Source organism: Triturus cristatus, chromosome 4_2 (assembly GCF_964204655.1).
Source record: "Triturus cristatus chromosome 4_2, aTriCri1.1, whole genome shotgun sequence".
NCBI lineage: Eukaryota > Metazoa > Chordata > Amphibia > Caudata > Salamandridae > Triturus > Triturus cristatus.
In genome coordinates, this window is record NC_140586.1 from 363,945,934 (window position 1) to 363,961,297 (window position 15,364).

The 15,364-nt window shown below is 44.6% G+C and overlaps 1 protein-coding gene across 3 annotated transcripts in view; it reads right to left on the reverse strand.

Annotated features, from left to right (window-relative positions):
- AXDND1 (axonemal dynein light chain domain containing 1) overlaps positions 1–15,364 on the reverse strand; it is a 564,522-nt gene that overhangs the window by 317,566 nt on the left and 231,592 nt on the right. For all 3 annotated transcript variants that reach the window (XM_085601802.1, XM_085601801.1, XM_085601803.1), the window contains exon 11: positions 4,045–4,149. In XM_085601802.1, coding sequence (XP_085457928.1) covers positions 4,045–4,149 — 105 coding nt within the window. The remainder of the gene's footprint in view (positions 1–4,044; positions 4,150–15,364) is intronic.

The following is a 15,364-nucleotide window of genomic DNA, read 5'->3' on the forward strand; positions in this document are numbered from 1 at the left end:
GCAATGCTGATATATCGGCCCCTGTAACACAAGCTCCTGTGCTTCTGACTAGCCCCCCCCTGCCTCTACTACCGGGGCCGGTCGAGCAGATTGCCAGGGCTGGTTGCTGTTCCCAGGCCGGCCAGGATTAAAGTAGAATGCTCTAGAATTGCTGCTGTCTGGAGAGCGGATGAGGAAAGTATAAAGGTGCATCATCCCCACAAAATGGTTTCTGAGTAACGCCTCAACTACCATTAGGGTAGACGTTGTACTGCCCGGGATTACTTAGAGAATTAGAGTGTAAATATAAGCCACATCCTAACGGAGCACGGTCAGCGGTGTGAGATTCTCCACTCTTTGCCCCAGGGTATGTGTATGACCTGTTCTTACAGTAATAGAGAGGACTACTTTAGAAAGCATTCTGGACAGTTACCGCTGCATCCTGAAGTTATGCTGGGAAACTGCAGGCACTGTGTGGAGTTCAGTACTTCCAGAAGAAATCCTGTAGAGGTATCTGTACCTTCAAATGAAGTTCCCTGTTGCCGTCAAGGGGATAGCTGAATATCTGGCAGCACTGCGCTAAGAGGACTGCAGTCCCATTGACCACAGATTACCCAGAAAGCGAATTCTGATGCTGTGTGTTTTTTAACCAACCTCTGAAAGCCTTACATCTTGGTTTCTTCGTCTGTCTGAAGGACAAACCATGATTCATTGGAGAACCAAAATTACCAGAAGTAATTCTAGCCTTTTGCTGGAAATTACAGCAATGAAAGTAAATCAAGCCAATGAATCAGTCTCCTGGAATGGTCTACCAGCAGAACTAAGACTCAATCCTAACTTTTTATCTTTGCATAAAAACAGCAAAGACGTATCTTTTCAAAATGCACCTCAATGTCTAACTCTGCTTTTCTGCCTCTAGTTATCCCTCCATGGTTCTTGTTGCTGTATGTCTCATGTTTTATGAACTTGAGGTGTTCTGACCAGGATGAGCTTGGGGTGAGTAGCGGTTGAAGAACACTTGGTCAAGGGAGCCTCCTGTTTCATGGGGGGGCATGTTGCATCTTGGGTGGTGATCATAGGAAACGAAGGCCTGATATATAGTTCAGCAGACAGGTTACTCTGTCATAAATAAGACAGCTATCCCATGCCACTGGATAAAATACACTTGTAATATGCGGAAGGGATAGCCGTCACAATTGTGATGGAGTAACCTGTCCGCTGAACTCTAAATCAGGCCCTAAGTGCTGTGTTTCTGGAAGGAGCTGTTGTGAAATTTAACCTGACATTTAAGATTTCTGGAGTGAAAGGTTGAGAGGAGTCGATTAGGCAGGTCTTTCATGAACCAGGAAAGATGTAGGCACAATTAGTAGTTTGGTCCAGCTTTAGTTGGACAAGAGTGACAATCAGGATGCCTGTGGATTAGTTTCAAGTGGTTAATAGGTGTTCGAAGACGGGTTCATGCAATTCAATTTGGTGGGATGCAAACCACTTCTTCGCTTGCTGCTTGTTTCTTGCCCATCTCTTCCAACACCATCAGCAGCTTTTTCCACATTTACCATTTCCTTATTTACAATTTTCTCTTAGCTCTGTGTATAAGTCCATTTTTCCTATATATCAATGCACTACTATAGTTTGTGATTTACATTGTGACTTTACCTTACTCTTTTTATGTGCAAGTTATTGCCAATTCCTTTATTTCATTTTTGAATGGTATTACCTTTATCAAGCACAAGGATATTCCTGTCACACCATAAATCCTTCACACTTCTCCCCTAACTTCCTAAACCAGTCACTCTTAAACCTTTCACCCATAAATCCTTCCTCCTTAAACACTTCATCTCTGAACCCTTTCGCCTCTAAATGTTTCACATTTCAGCCATAATTCCTTCACTGGTCACACTTAAAACCCTTCAACCATTCAGCATGAACTCTTAACCCTTAAATCATTCACCGCTAAACCCTTCAGCCCTAAACTTTTCAACCTAAAGTCCTTCACCTTCAGAGCTCGTCACTCTACAGAAGCCGCACTAGTTGTGGCCTCAGACGGATTGTGGATGAGGAGGGGGCGAGCAGCTCTAATTCTTCTTTACTTCTCAATCGTGTTTGATACAGTTAACCAAGAGGTTCTTACCAATCGGCTTCAGAAGATCGAGATACGCGGTGCAGCTCTTGCCCTTCTCAGCTCTTTCCTAACAGAGTACAAAGGGTTTAACTGAATGGCTTTAAATCCAAACTATTCTCTCTTCCCTGTGGGGTGCCTCAGGGGTCTTCTTTGCCCCCGACGCTATTTACCATATATATATCACTCCACTCTTAAAGTTTATTCAATCCTTTGGCCTACCGCTGTCTCCTAAGTCAATGATACTCAAATTGTTCTCTCTACTCCGGAAGACGAGGGTCTTACAGCCTTAAACCAGAATTACTGCCTAACCAGGTATCTTTTTGGATGCAGAAGAACTTCTAAAATTGAATATTGACAAAACCGAGGTGATTCTTTTTGGCAAAAACACAGATTTTTGGCATTGAACTTGGTGGCCAGCAGATTTTGGTCCACTCCCTACTCCTATCTCAGAGGCAAAATATCTTGGAGTGGTTTTCGATGACATGCTCAGTTTTTCGCAGTAGATCAATCATATCACTTCCTCTTGTTTCTACATTATCAAATTACTGATATTTTTTTTCCATTGATCCCCCTGGACCGTAAAAATTTGTTATGGTTGCTCCCATCCTTTCTAGGGTTGATTATTGCTAAGCTTTGTATTTAGGTATAACGAAAAGCTTATTAGCGAAATTACAATCATTGCAAAATGCTGCAGCTCGGCTGCTCTTGAAAGTGCCTACATTTTTGTTCCATCACTAAGGAAATACAGGACCCTCATTGGTTACCAGTAGTTGATAGAGTTAGGTCCAGATCTCTCTGCATTTTTCACAACGCTCTGTATGAAAGGGGACCTCATCAGCATCGAACAATCTTTTGCTGGTACTGTCCGCAACAGTCCCTATGGTCTTCATCAGCCTATCTGATAAAATTCCCCAAGAAAAATAAATCTAGATTGAGGGCAGGAGTCTGCGCTATCTTGGCTGCAAACTTGTGAATTCTATTCCATTGGCCTTAAGATCTCAATCCTGGTTTCAGAGGTTCGCCGTAAGTGATAAGACACTTCATATTTGCGCGCTTAATAAAAGCTTTACTTTCTTACCCCTAAACTCTTTACCTTTCGCCCATTCATCCATATACCCTTCAATCTCCACCTCTTAATGCATCACCTCTCACCCCTAATCCATCACCCTGCAACCCAAAACCCTTCACCCTGAAACCCACTATCCATCACTGTTCACCACCATACCCTTCACCATGCACACCTAAACTCATCATACTTTACCCCTAAATATTTCCCTCTTAAATCCTTCACCCCTAATCCCTTCACCCTAAACCCTTACTCTAACCCTATGTTAAAACATTTTACTTATATTACTACAATGTTTATTTAATGCATACCTTACAATGAAATGACAGACGATGAGATGGTTGACAATTAAATTGTAGTCCCCAAGGAAACGCCCATGAGGAAATCGTTTGATAATGAAATGGATGCAATAAAATGGCATGCTCCATGTTTCTAAAGCAAAAAAGTTGGAGTCATGAGCAGCTATGCCATAAGAATGGTGTACTTTCCTGAATGAATAAAACCCTTGGGATGATAGTCGGACGAGAAAACCTACCCATTCTGGCGCCTCACCCTAGGAGCTGTTGCACTAGCAGTGGACCCAATGAATGAAGAGCAAGAAAGCGCAAAAATTAGTCTAAACATCAGCGAACTGGCAATGACTGTGTTCTCCCCATGACAGCAATGTGCCCTGAACATACCATCTCAAGTAAATTGCACAAGATCTCATAGGAATATGGCACAATATATGGAAAAATCACATAGTAGCTAGCTGCAACAGAATATTATGAAATGGTTCTAAGACAGTCTTTGCTCCCAGAAGTTGATGCATGATGTTCTTGAGAATGTATTTTGATTCTCCCAGGCATATTTTGCAAATGTTTGGTTAAAGACTCACTTGACATTCCTCTTGGACTCTTCGAGAGACAGCGCCAGTTTTTCTTGGGCGTAATTTGCTTCTTTGCTTACCCTTAGATCATGTTCCCGAATCTGGCCCAGTTCACTAAAACAAAGGACAGCACAGATGGATTATTACCTGGAACAGGAACAGACAAAATCATAAACATTTAGAAAATGATAGCAGACAAAGTGCATAAGGACCATCTAGTCCTTACATTTCACTCTGTTGTAACTCTGTAGACTGTAGTTAGTTTACCCTTTGTTCGTATGCCAAAATCACTCTGCCATACTTGTCCTAGGCCTTTTTAACTCTGCCAAAGATTGTTCCTCGATGTTTGTGCTGGAAGGTTGTTCACTTACTTACATACATACCACCCTTTCTGCGATGAACCTTCTACCGCCCTTTCTGTGAAGAACCTTCTTGTGCTGCATGCAACCTTCTGTTTCTTTTCCATTCCTTCAAGACTGCCTATTTTGTTTTTACCTTTTCTTGTATATTTTTGCATTGAACGTCGCTCATGCTCTTGTTTATACTTTCTCATCTACAGTTCCTTCACTGCCAACTATGCTCAAGGGCATGCAAAAAAGGTTGAGGAATAAATCTTGGGGCAGACTCATATAACATGACTGTGTTCCTGATGCTTCCACCCATAAACAGTTATGCCTGGCTTCAGGGCACTCTCACCCACCTCCCTCGATGTGGCAAGCCCAACTAATTTATTTTAAAAAAAATGCATGGTTTCATGTTACCATCTCCCACCTGCCTAGTGTCTCTACTACATTCCCCTCCTCCAACCAAAATAAATTTCTGGGCTCCAGAAAACCTCATTTTATGATGTTGCTCTACCTTTCTTTCTAGATCGAGGTAATGCGGCTAGAGGTGGAAACATTTCCTATGCATCTTTTGGCTTTGAATGAGCCGAGGGACGCAGAGAAAGGAAAAGGATGGTAGTGAAACAGCACTTGCCTTGCATCTCATTTCCTTGGCTTTGTGAAGACCTCTAGACAGGCAGAGAATGGCAGTAGTATGCAGTGCCACAGCAGTATATCTCGCCTGATTCCTTTGGAGCTCTGCAGAGCTGCAAGAAGCAGTTTGAAGTGGTTCAAGAGCATCAGCCTAAAGCCCTGCTTTCCCACAGGTGTCTAGAGTTTAGGAAGGAGATCGAGGCAGTCCTGATAGCTACATTCTCCCAACGTCCTTAGAGACTGTGGAAAATAAGTGAGACAGTGGGATGTAGATGCAGTACATGAGCGATCATGTCAGTTGAAATCAGATTGTCAACTGTAATAATGTCACAGGGCAGAAACTCTGTGTACATAGGCTTTCAAAGGGAACCATATACACAAAGGACAAGTTACTTAACTTTGGCAATATTCTTTCTGGTGGACACTCTTTCTAACCACAGATTCCTCATCTTGTGAGTATCCCCGGGTGCCAGACTGGATCCAGAAAACTCAAAAGGAATGCTCCTGTGCTCAGTAGGTGGCGCCATGCAACTCTGCATCAATGCAGTTTCACTGGAAGCGAGGAGCGGAGTCATATGTAAGCACCATCCATGAGCACTGATGTCAGTTTTTTTTCATGGGCTCGTGCATGCCCTCAAATCAAGAGCCATCTTTAAACTGAAAGCACCACTGAGCATTTTCCTGAACAGGGATCTTTTTGATGGAAGAGGCCATACTATAAAATGGAGATGCAAGAGGGCGGTTAAGGAATCTGCAGTTAGATAGATTATCCACCAGAAACAGTGTTACCAAAGGTAAGTAACTTGTTCTAATGGATACTTCAAAACTGCAGATTCTTCACCTTGTAAATAGATGTCAAAGCAGTCCCACCCAAGGTTGAGGGTCTGTGGAATGGCTCGAACTGAAAAGTCCTGCTGGGCTGAGGAAGTAAACTGCCCATCTCCACAAACCTGACTGCTGAGGCAGTAGTGCTTTGTAAATGTGTGCATGTATGCCCATGTAGCTGCCTGGCAGATATTCAGGACAGGCACTCCTCCTGCCAAAGCAATGATTGCAAGCTTGGCCCTGGGTGAATGAGCCCTTAGACCTTCTGGACGCTGCTTCTTACCCAATTCATAGCAGATCCTAATTTAGAGGACTATCCATCAGGATATGGTTCATTTCTGTACCGCCTTGCCCTTCTTCACCACAGAGAACCCTACAAACAGCTGATCATCCACCCAATGTTCTTTTGCATGACCAATAAAGAAACAGAGTGCCCTCTTCGGGTTCAAACAATGGAGTTTCTCTTCCTCTTTTGAGGGATAAAGTAGAGCAAAGAAGGTCAGATGGAAATGGTTTGTTCTACAGGAAAAGTTGGCCCCACTTTTGTTAGAAATGCAGCACAAGTGCTTAACACCAGTTGTTCCGGAAAAAACTTGGTATAGGGAGGCTGGATCGAAAGGGCCTGAAGCTCACTCACCTGGTGTGAGGATGTTATTGCAACCAGGAAGACTATTTTTAGGGTCAGAAGGTGCAATGGACAACTGCGCATTGATTTAAAAGGGGTACACATCATTAAAGTGTGAACCACATTTAAATCCCACTGTGGCATCACAAAGGGCATTGCCGGAAAAATATGTTATAAACCTTTAAGGAAACACAGCACAACTGGTGATTTAAAGAAGGATGGTGGGTCTTGCAAATGTAGATAGGCCGGTAGGGCTGACAGGTAACCTTTAAGTGTGCCCAGAGCACGACCTTGCTGGGCCGAATACAATACAAGCAACAACAAATCTGACAGTTTTGCCTGCAATAGGTCCAACTGGCAGGTACTGCACCAAGCCAAAAACTTGTCCAAGTTCTTTGTATACACAGATTTCGTGGAAGGGCACCTGTCTGTCAGGATGACATCAACAACCTCAGAAGAAAAATCAAAGGAGATCAACTTTAGCCACTGTAACGTTAATCGCGATGTATGGATGTTCAGGTTGCACAAGCTCGGGTGCAAGACCCTGCCCTGATGCTGCAATAGCAGGTCCTCCTGAAGAGGCAGCCTGATTGGAGAACAGATGCTTAAGACCAAATCTAGGTTCCACACTGTCTTGGCCCAGTACAGAGCCACAAGTATGACTTGAGCCAGGTTGTTCCTGATCTCCTCTAGAGATTGGGGCAAGTGAGGTAGCAAGGGGAAGGTGTACAGAAATGTTGTGCTCCACTCTAGGCGCAATGCATTCCCAAGAGTGAGCCTCCTTGGGAACTTCAGCACGTAAAGTGTTAACATTGCGAGTTCTTGGTGGTGGCGAAGAGATTGAGCCAGGGTTCTCCCCATTGCTGGACTATGGCCAGTGCCACTTCAGAGTGCAACTGCCATTCATGATCCCCAAAGCGTTGCCAGTTCAGTTTGTCCACCATGGAGTTTAAAGATCCAGCCAGACGGTATACCACCTGGGAAATACCCTGATGATTCAGTCAGCTTCAGAGGCACAGGGCTCTTGCACATGACAGAGGACCCTGCCCTACTCTGCTTCTTGCAGTACCACATGGTCATAGTGTTGTGTAGGAAAGTGCCTCTTTTGACATGGTTAGCTCCCACCTTTTGCTTGGTGCATGATGTGATTTTGAATGAAAGTGCACTGGGTCCCTACTAACCAGGTTCCCAGTGCAGATCTCTTTACGAAAACTGTATCATGGTTGGTACAACATCAGCAACCCATATGAGTCCCAAGTAAATAGCACCCTTGGTACCTAGGGCGTTGGTACTGAATAGGGTCCACTAGGGCTGCAGCACAAATTGTGCCACCCTAGGGACCCCTCACCAAGACCATGCAAACTGCCACTGCAGGGTGCATGTCTTGGTGCAGAGAAAACTGTAGAGTCGAAGTGGCATACAACCCTGTGCGCCATGCCCACAGACACTGCATGAGGTATAGCTAAGTCACCCCTACTGCAAGCCTTACTGCCCTAAGGCAGGGTGCTCTATATCCCTTGTGTGGACATATCTGCATTAGCAGATATGACCCTACAATATCTAAGTCTATTCCTGGATATTGTAAGAACCCAGGGAATCCACAGAGAGTACATGGGCTGGATACTTGTCGTTACAAATTTCCTAGCTCCATGATGGCTTCACTGTACCCTAAGATGTTTGGTACCAAATATCTCGTCTCAATAAATCCTCACTGATGCCACTGTTGGATTTATTAATAAATGCACACAGTGGACACCTTAGAGGGTCCTCATAAAACCTACCAAACACTGATGTGGTCTCTGAATAGTCTTAGCCAGCCTGCCACAACCAGACCTGTTTCTGACCTCATGGGGTGACAGCTAGAGCTCTCAAAGGCCAGGATAAAGCCTGCTCTGGTCAGAGGTGCTTTACACTTCCAAGCTGGAATGGCATTCCAGGATGGGAAGCTTCAAAGGCGATGCCGCCTTTGAAAGGCAACCCAGGCATCTGCAGATAGTGGAGGATGCCAACCCCCCTGCTCCACATTCGGCAGGAGGACAAGTGGGAAAATTAGTTAGATTAGGAGGGGTGCCCACATTGAGCCAGCACCACTACTAAGGTGGGGCGGGCGATGCGGACACTACTTTTCCAATTCCTTCATCTTGAGATGGCAGGAATTAACCTATCAGGGCTATGGTACTGCCCCTTCCCACAGGAAGTGGTCACTTAGAGGGTGTACACCCCCTAAAGATAAGTAGTCCTTGGGTTCTACTTGTTCCTCCCATTAACGCCCCTAAATTCAGTATTTAGGTGGCATCCCTGGACCCTGAAATTAGATTCAACGGACACAGACAAATAAGAGAAGCTGACCCGAGAACGGAAGATCTGCTGCAGAATTTTGGTGCAAAACCCTGCCTGCTGCTCTTAGGACTCAACCATCGTGGTGTGCTGTCTCATCCTGCAATTGTGAGGCCTCCAAGAACACCAGAGCACCTCCGGCCCTTCGCAAATTGCCAGGGAACTCCCTTGGGGTAGAGAACCTACTCACTTGCATTCCGCAGGCACTGAACCCGCATAGTCCATTTCTCTGACGCATTCAAGCAAAAAGAGGTACATCAGCTCCGAGGGATCAGATCTGTTTCCCTAACGAGTGTGAAGACACCAGGACCTACCAGAGCTGTACCGGACCAATACCTGGGGTACCGGACCTCCTGCAACCTACACTGAGACGAAGAGTCCAATCCGGACTCCAACTGCCCAGGAAGCAAGCACCCGTGGCATCGAGACCTGAGACCCACTTTGTGAGTGGCCCAGGTGTCCAGGAATCGTCCCTGCAACCTGCCTGCACCTGACCGTGAAGACAACTTAACGCATGTTGCCCGGCTGAGCTATCTGCTCTGCACCCAGCCCGCCGGCCAGCTGTGCACCCGTGGTTCTCATAGCCACCTGCTCCCTCGAGTGGTACCACTCGAACTTACCTTTAAGTCTCCCTGTGCAGTGTGTTTTTGGTGGCCCCCTAATCGGTAGCACCTGCTACCAACGACCTCAGCACTCTGCTCCCAGCCAAATTCAGGACGCTCCCAACAATCTGCTGGTGGAATATTGGACCTGGCCTTGCTACTTACCTAAATCCAAAAGGTAAAACTTGAGATCCAATTGTATGATTTTATTTTTTGATAGAGATTGAGCCCCGCCTACTCTCGAGAACGCTTCCTGTCAGTTTCACGGTGCGAGGACGCTGCGAGGGATTCCCTCTTCGTTTGGACTTTTGGATTGCCTTTGTGAACTCGAAGACGCTGGGAGGTCTTCCTTCTTCGTGGAACGTTTGTTGTGGTGAGCTGACGCTGTGAGGTGTTTCTTCTATTGGGACATTCTTCGTGGTAAGCGCGAGGTCGCGCTGATTGCTCCTAATCATTCCTCCCTGTGCAACGCCGTAGCGCGAGGGAAGCGCTACGGACAATTACGTGTTGAAACTTATCAACCCGCTGGCTATTTCTTTCCTTTGAACGCTGTTGCGCGAGGTAGCGCTCCTCGGAAACACTCTTAACAAGTTCCAGCAATACGCACGTACGCGTTTCAAAACGAAACGCGGTGCTATTGATTTTTTGATTTTTTTTGCTGTTCTTTCACGAACGCTAGGAGGAGGTCATTGCTATCTTTGGAATCTGCATGCATGGTGATATATGCAGGGCTTTCATGGGACAGAAACGTTCTTCGCCTTATTGGACAAGCTATGTAAATATGAGTCTCTAATTACGAAGAGCACTAGGAAGTGCTACACCCTTTATCTTGTGGTAAATAAAATAAATATTACCGGACTGAATTTCATGCGGAATCTTAAATTAAAGTAAAATAGCTCAAAATAACGAGAGGCAGAATCCGTGGTATAAGAGGTTTTCTAATGGGCTTTATTCCATTCAAAATGGCCGACTCGAGTCGCGGCCCTCAGGTTCCGTCACCACGAAGGTTCAGGAAGTGAAGTACAATAATTTATTAACAGACATGTATTTTTATAATAAGTACATTACAATGAAACGAATGTAGAAGGCGTAACATTTGATAAGAAAAATGACGTGACAGTGACATAATCGAAACTAGGCGTAATAAAGAATAAAAGAAACATAATTGGTTAGAATTATCAGACATAGGTGGATCTATAAGATAATACTTGGCATAGATGCGCGCGCGGCAGCATGACGTGTGATTGACGTGCAACTAGGGGGTGAAGGGGACTTGACATTTAGCTCTACATGTGGAGACGAGAAGTCTGGGGTCAAGTCAACCTAATCCCAAATCATATCTAACATCCTATGTTTAAAGAACTATGTTATCCACAAGGAAGAACTCTCGGACAGAATCTATTCTATACTGACTGTGTGCGTGTACAAGCGTCTAAGTGTCTATATGAGATGCGAGGGGCAGAAAACTTTCCATGGCAACAGGACTATGAATCACTTGCAGGAGGACGGAAAGGCTGAGTCCTTTGCTTGTGAGCTAAAGGAAATGTTTACCTAAATCACTAGGCAGGAATGCATCGGCTGGAGAGCAAAATAGATAATTCGAAGGTGAAATACAACTTCTTGGCAGACAAGCGAAAACTGGCCGAGGCAGGCACCGTTAGCTGCACAGGGAGTAGGACAAAGTTCATGGATACAGATGCGAGCTCAAGCTGAAGCTGTCAGAGACAGAGAGCAGGGAAAGGCTTTGAGGACAGAATCGGGCCTACTCGCCTGAACTGTAAAAATGGAGTAACTTAGCCATATAAAGTCGGTGGCCTTTCATACTTAGGAATCGAATATCCAGCCCATTGATGGCGGATCTGACAGAGAACATGTTGACGGTAGACACACATATGTTTGCGTCTTAGAAACTGGAACTGGAGGGAACATACATGTACTTGTAACATGCATATAGAACCGTTGGGGTCCAAGATAGGGGACATAACTGATCAGGAAAATCCACATTTCCACATTCCCTCCTTGTCCCCTTCTTGCCCTTCACGAGACATCAATCTTCATTATTCCATCGATTTGCTCATAGAGCATCATTTCTTCTTCTTTCTTCTTCCGAGATCTTGAGCGAAAACCTTGATGTGGAATACACGATGTGGCACACAGACCACAAATCGCTGGTCCACATTGCAGGCATAAACAACAACTGAAGAGCATAAGAAGGCCAATACCTAGGAAGGATAGAACTCTCCATCCCCAGGCTGATATCACACTCCAAAACCACCCGGACCACGTCCAAGTGCCTGAATTCTCGTGTATCTGGCTTACAATCTTATGAAGGCGTGTTATAGCTTTATATACAGATGGCGAATTTTCTGGTATGAATATGCAGCAGCTGGATCCGATGACCCTGCAAGCTCCGCCCCTATCGGCCAGGATGACGTCAAGGACAAGACGATTCTGGAGAACAACAATTCTCATCACTGATTGTTCCTCTGTCAGATTGCCTAGGGCGGCTATAGTCTCGTTTACTACAGCTTCAAGAGTCTTGGTGAGTCTGCGTATCAGCTTACTATTTGATATAGTACCTATATAGGGAAAGATACCTTTATTGAAATCTACATACTTGTCCCATGCTGTCTCAGTATAATCGACAACTGGGAGATCTCTTTGCTCTCTATTGTGTACTAAATGAACATTTCGATAATAATCAGGGGGAGCTAGGAAAACAGGTGGCAAAAGGAATGCGATGTAACAGGTACCATCCCAATCTAGAGGCAGACGCATATATGCCGTCTGACCACATATGAAGTAGGAATGGCGAGAAGCTCTAAATGAAGATTTACCTTGATCACTATATTCTACTGTAGTAACGCATTGGCTATGGCCCATGTGTATGGAACCAACTTTTCTTACACATAATTCACCCTTTACTGGAAATACTGACATAGTGGGCAGAATTAGTTCAACTTCGGATTTGACATTCAGAATCATAAGATTAGGCGTAAAATTACTTAATTTATACACTTCATTTTCTAAATCAGTTCCTGTTCTACTGGGGTAACCCTCCTTATTAGGGTGACAGACTTTGAATAAAACTAGATTCAGATTTCCCCATATCCAATGTTGTTGATAAACTGCTGTGTCTGGGTCTATGGAATTTAATAAACTAAACCATGCTCCACAGGAGCCATTGTGTGTGAATGGATGTGGAAAGAAAGGCAGAACTCCTTTGTTATTCTGATAGGGAGGAAGTCGGCCACACACCCAACAATTGGTCGCATTACTAGTCTGATGGGAATGATGTAACATACTAATGAATGTGTTATTGCGCAGCGCAAGTCTATAAGATAATTCATGTGGCGGTAGGTCACTAAAAGAATGTTCATCAGTTATATTGAAAACACGTTTAGAAACAGGATAATACATATGCAACAATATACTTGCAGTAACTATTAAAAAACTCAAGGAAAACAAAATTAATAAAGTCACAATACAGTGGTTACGCAGTAATTTACAATAAGCATGTCGTTTCATTATGATTCTGGACTCTACATGATTCAGACCTAAGGGGTACATGTCGGGACAGATTCAACCGCTTCACCTTGGAGAGGACTTAAACAATCAAATCGTCCGACAGTTTAGATCTGGACCTGAGTTTCTGTTTATAGCACTGAGAGTCATTCAGTTCAACAAAAGGAAGTTTTGAATCAGTCTGTGAGGGAGTGCAGGGCACAGTGTCTATATCTGAAGGTAGTCCATGAAATTTTTTTACGTGACTGGAATGAATCCACCCTTTTCGTCCCTCGATCTTCACGGCTGTTCTTGTGGTCAACAGGACCAACTTGGGTGCTTTCCACCTGGGCTCCAATTGACTCTTCCTGTCGAAATTTCTCACAAAGACAAGATTACCCGGAACAACGTCATGGGGTTTCGCCTCAGTGTTGTCGGGAAAGGCTGCAGCTACCTGTGAACGAGAAGATTGTAGTGCAGACATCAAGGAAGCCAGGTAATCTGTCAGCATATTACAGTCAACATCAGTTATTTTACGTGGTATAGGCGTCCCCCACATATTCGGTGGTCTACCAAAGATCACCTCATACGGGGATAGCCCTTACAACACGTGGTAAACCGTACCGTGGGAAGAATTCTCGAACTAACTGTTTGGCAGTAGTCGGGGCAGTGTAATCTGATACGGGATACGCCTCTGTCCAACGGGAGAGAGCGCAGACAACTACGAGGACATATTTGAATCCTCGACAACGTTCCATCTGAATATAATCCATCTGGAGGACTTCAAAAGGATGGTCAGGAGGCTGAAATCCACCCTGCTCTACGGGAACACTCTTTCCTGGATTAAACTGACAACATATCATACAGGTACGAACTTTTTGTTTAGCTGCTGCTCGTAAATGTTTGTTGAACCAAATGTGCTGAATGCTGTCTAGCATAGCCTTCTCTCCTAAATGTGCTGGACTGTGAACTGTAGCTATAATGGCTTGAACCATGGAATCAGGGAGAAACCATACAGATTTCTCCTTCGTCATCCATCCTTGATCTGTCTGGATCCCTCCTAATTCCGTCCACTTCTTTATTTCTTCTGCTGTGGCATGTGTCTGTATGTCAATTACGTCAAGTGTGGGATCCTTAATTGCCATACACTGTGTTGGGGTCTGAACTATTGGCTTTGTCATGTCTAATGTGCGATTCTGAGCAGTCTGTTTAGCTGTTCTGTCAGCTAAATCATTGCCTTGAGAAATGGTATCAGTAACCTTCGTGTGTGCTTTACATTTCATAATCGATATAGCAGTGGGTAGATGTATTGCGTCTAACAAGGCATGAATGAGGGGTCCGTGCTGAATGTGGGCACCATGGGACGTTAAATAACCTCTCTCTCGCCATAGCACGCCGAAGTCGTGTACAACTCCGAATGCATAACGTGAGTCAGTGTATACATTAACTTTCTTATTTGTGGCTTGAATACAGGCTTTTGTTAGAGCAATAAGTTCTGCTGCTTGGGCTGACAAAGTATCTATACAATTTGTCTCAATAACTTCAGTGTCTGTTGTGACTGCATACGCGGCCACTAAATCTCCTGTACTTGTTCTCATACACGATCCGTCTACATACAACGTCAGGTCTGGATCTAACAATGGAACGTCTGTCAAATCTTGTCTAGGTTTCGTCTTTATTTCAATGATTTCAACACAATCATGAGCTAGTGGGTCTGTTCCAATTACAGGTAATAGTGTAGCAGGATTCAATGTATTACACCGTCGGATCTCTATGTGTGGTTGAAACAATGTCAGTTCATAACCGGTAAGTCTTGCTATGGTCAAGTGTTGTGTTTGTGTTCGGTTCACAAGAATCTCTACTGCATGTGGTACTTGTACTGTCAATGGGTGTCCTAATACTATGGCATCGCTTTGTCTGATTGCTAAAGCTGTCGCTGCCACTGATTTCAGGCATGCAGGCAAAGCCTGAGCTACGGGATCTAATGTACTGGAAAAATAAGCACATGGCTTGCGTGATCCTGCTTGATCCTGAGTGAGTACTGACAAGGCAGTACCTTCGCGTTCTGTAACAAAGAGTGTAAAATGTTTGCTATAACATGGTGTTGCTAAAACAGGTGCTTGACATAAGGCTTCTTTTAGGCTTTCAAAAGCTTGTGTATGTTCCTGAGTCCAAGGGAGAACAGTCGATGTGGCTGCCTCCTGTGTGGTTAACTGAATGAGTGGTTTTGCTAGAAATGCGTACTGAGGGATCCACTGCCTACAATATGAAGTGAGGCCTATGAAAGCCCGCACCTCCTTTTGTGTCTGGGGTATTGACATGTTAGCAATTAACTGGATGCGATCTGGTGTAAGCTGCCTTCCCTCCTTGGACAGCGAGTGACCAAGATAAATAACTCGCTGAACACAGAATTGCAGCTTAGAAGGGGACACCTTGTGCCCCTTGTCGGCTAGGAAATG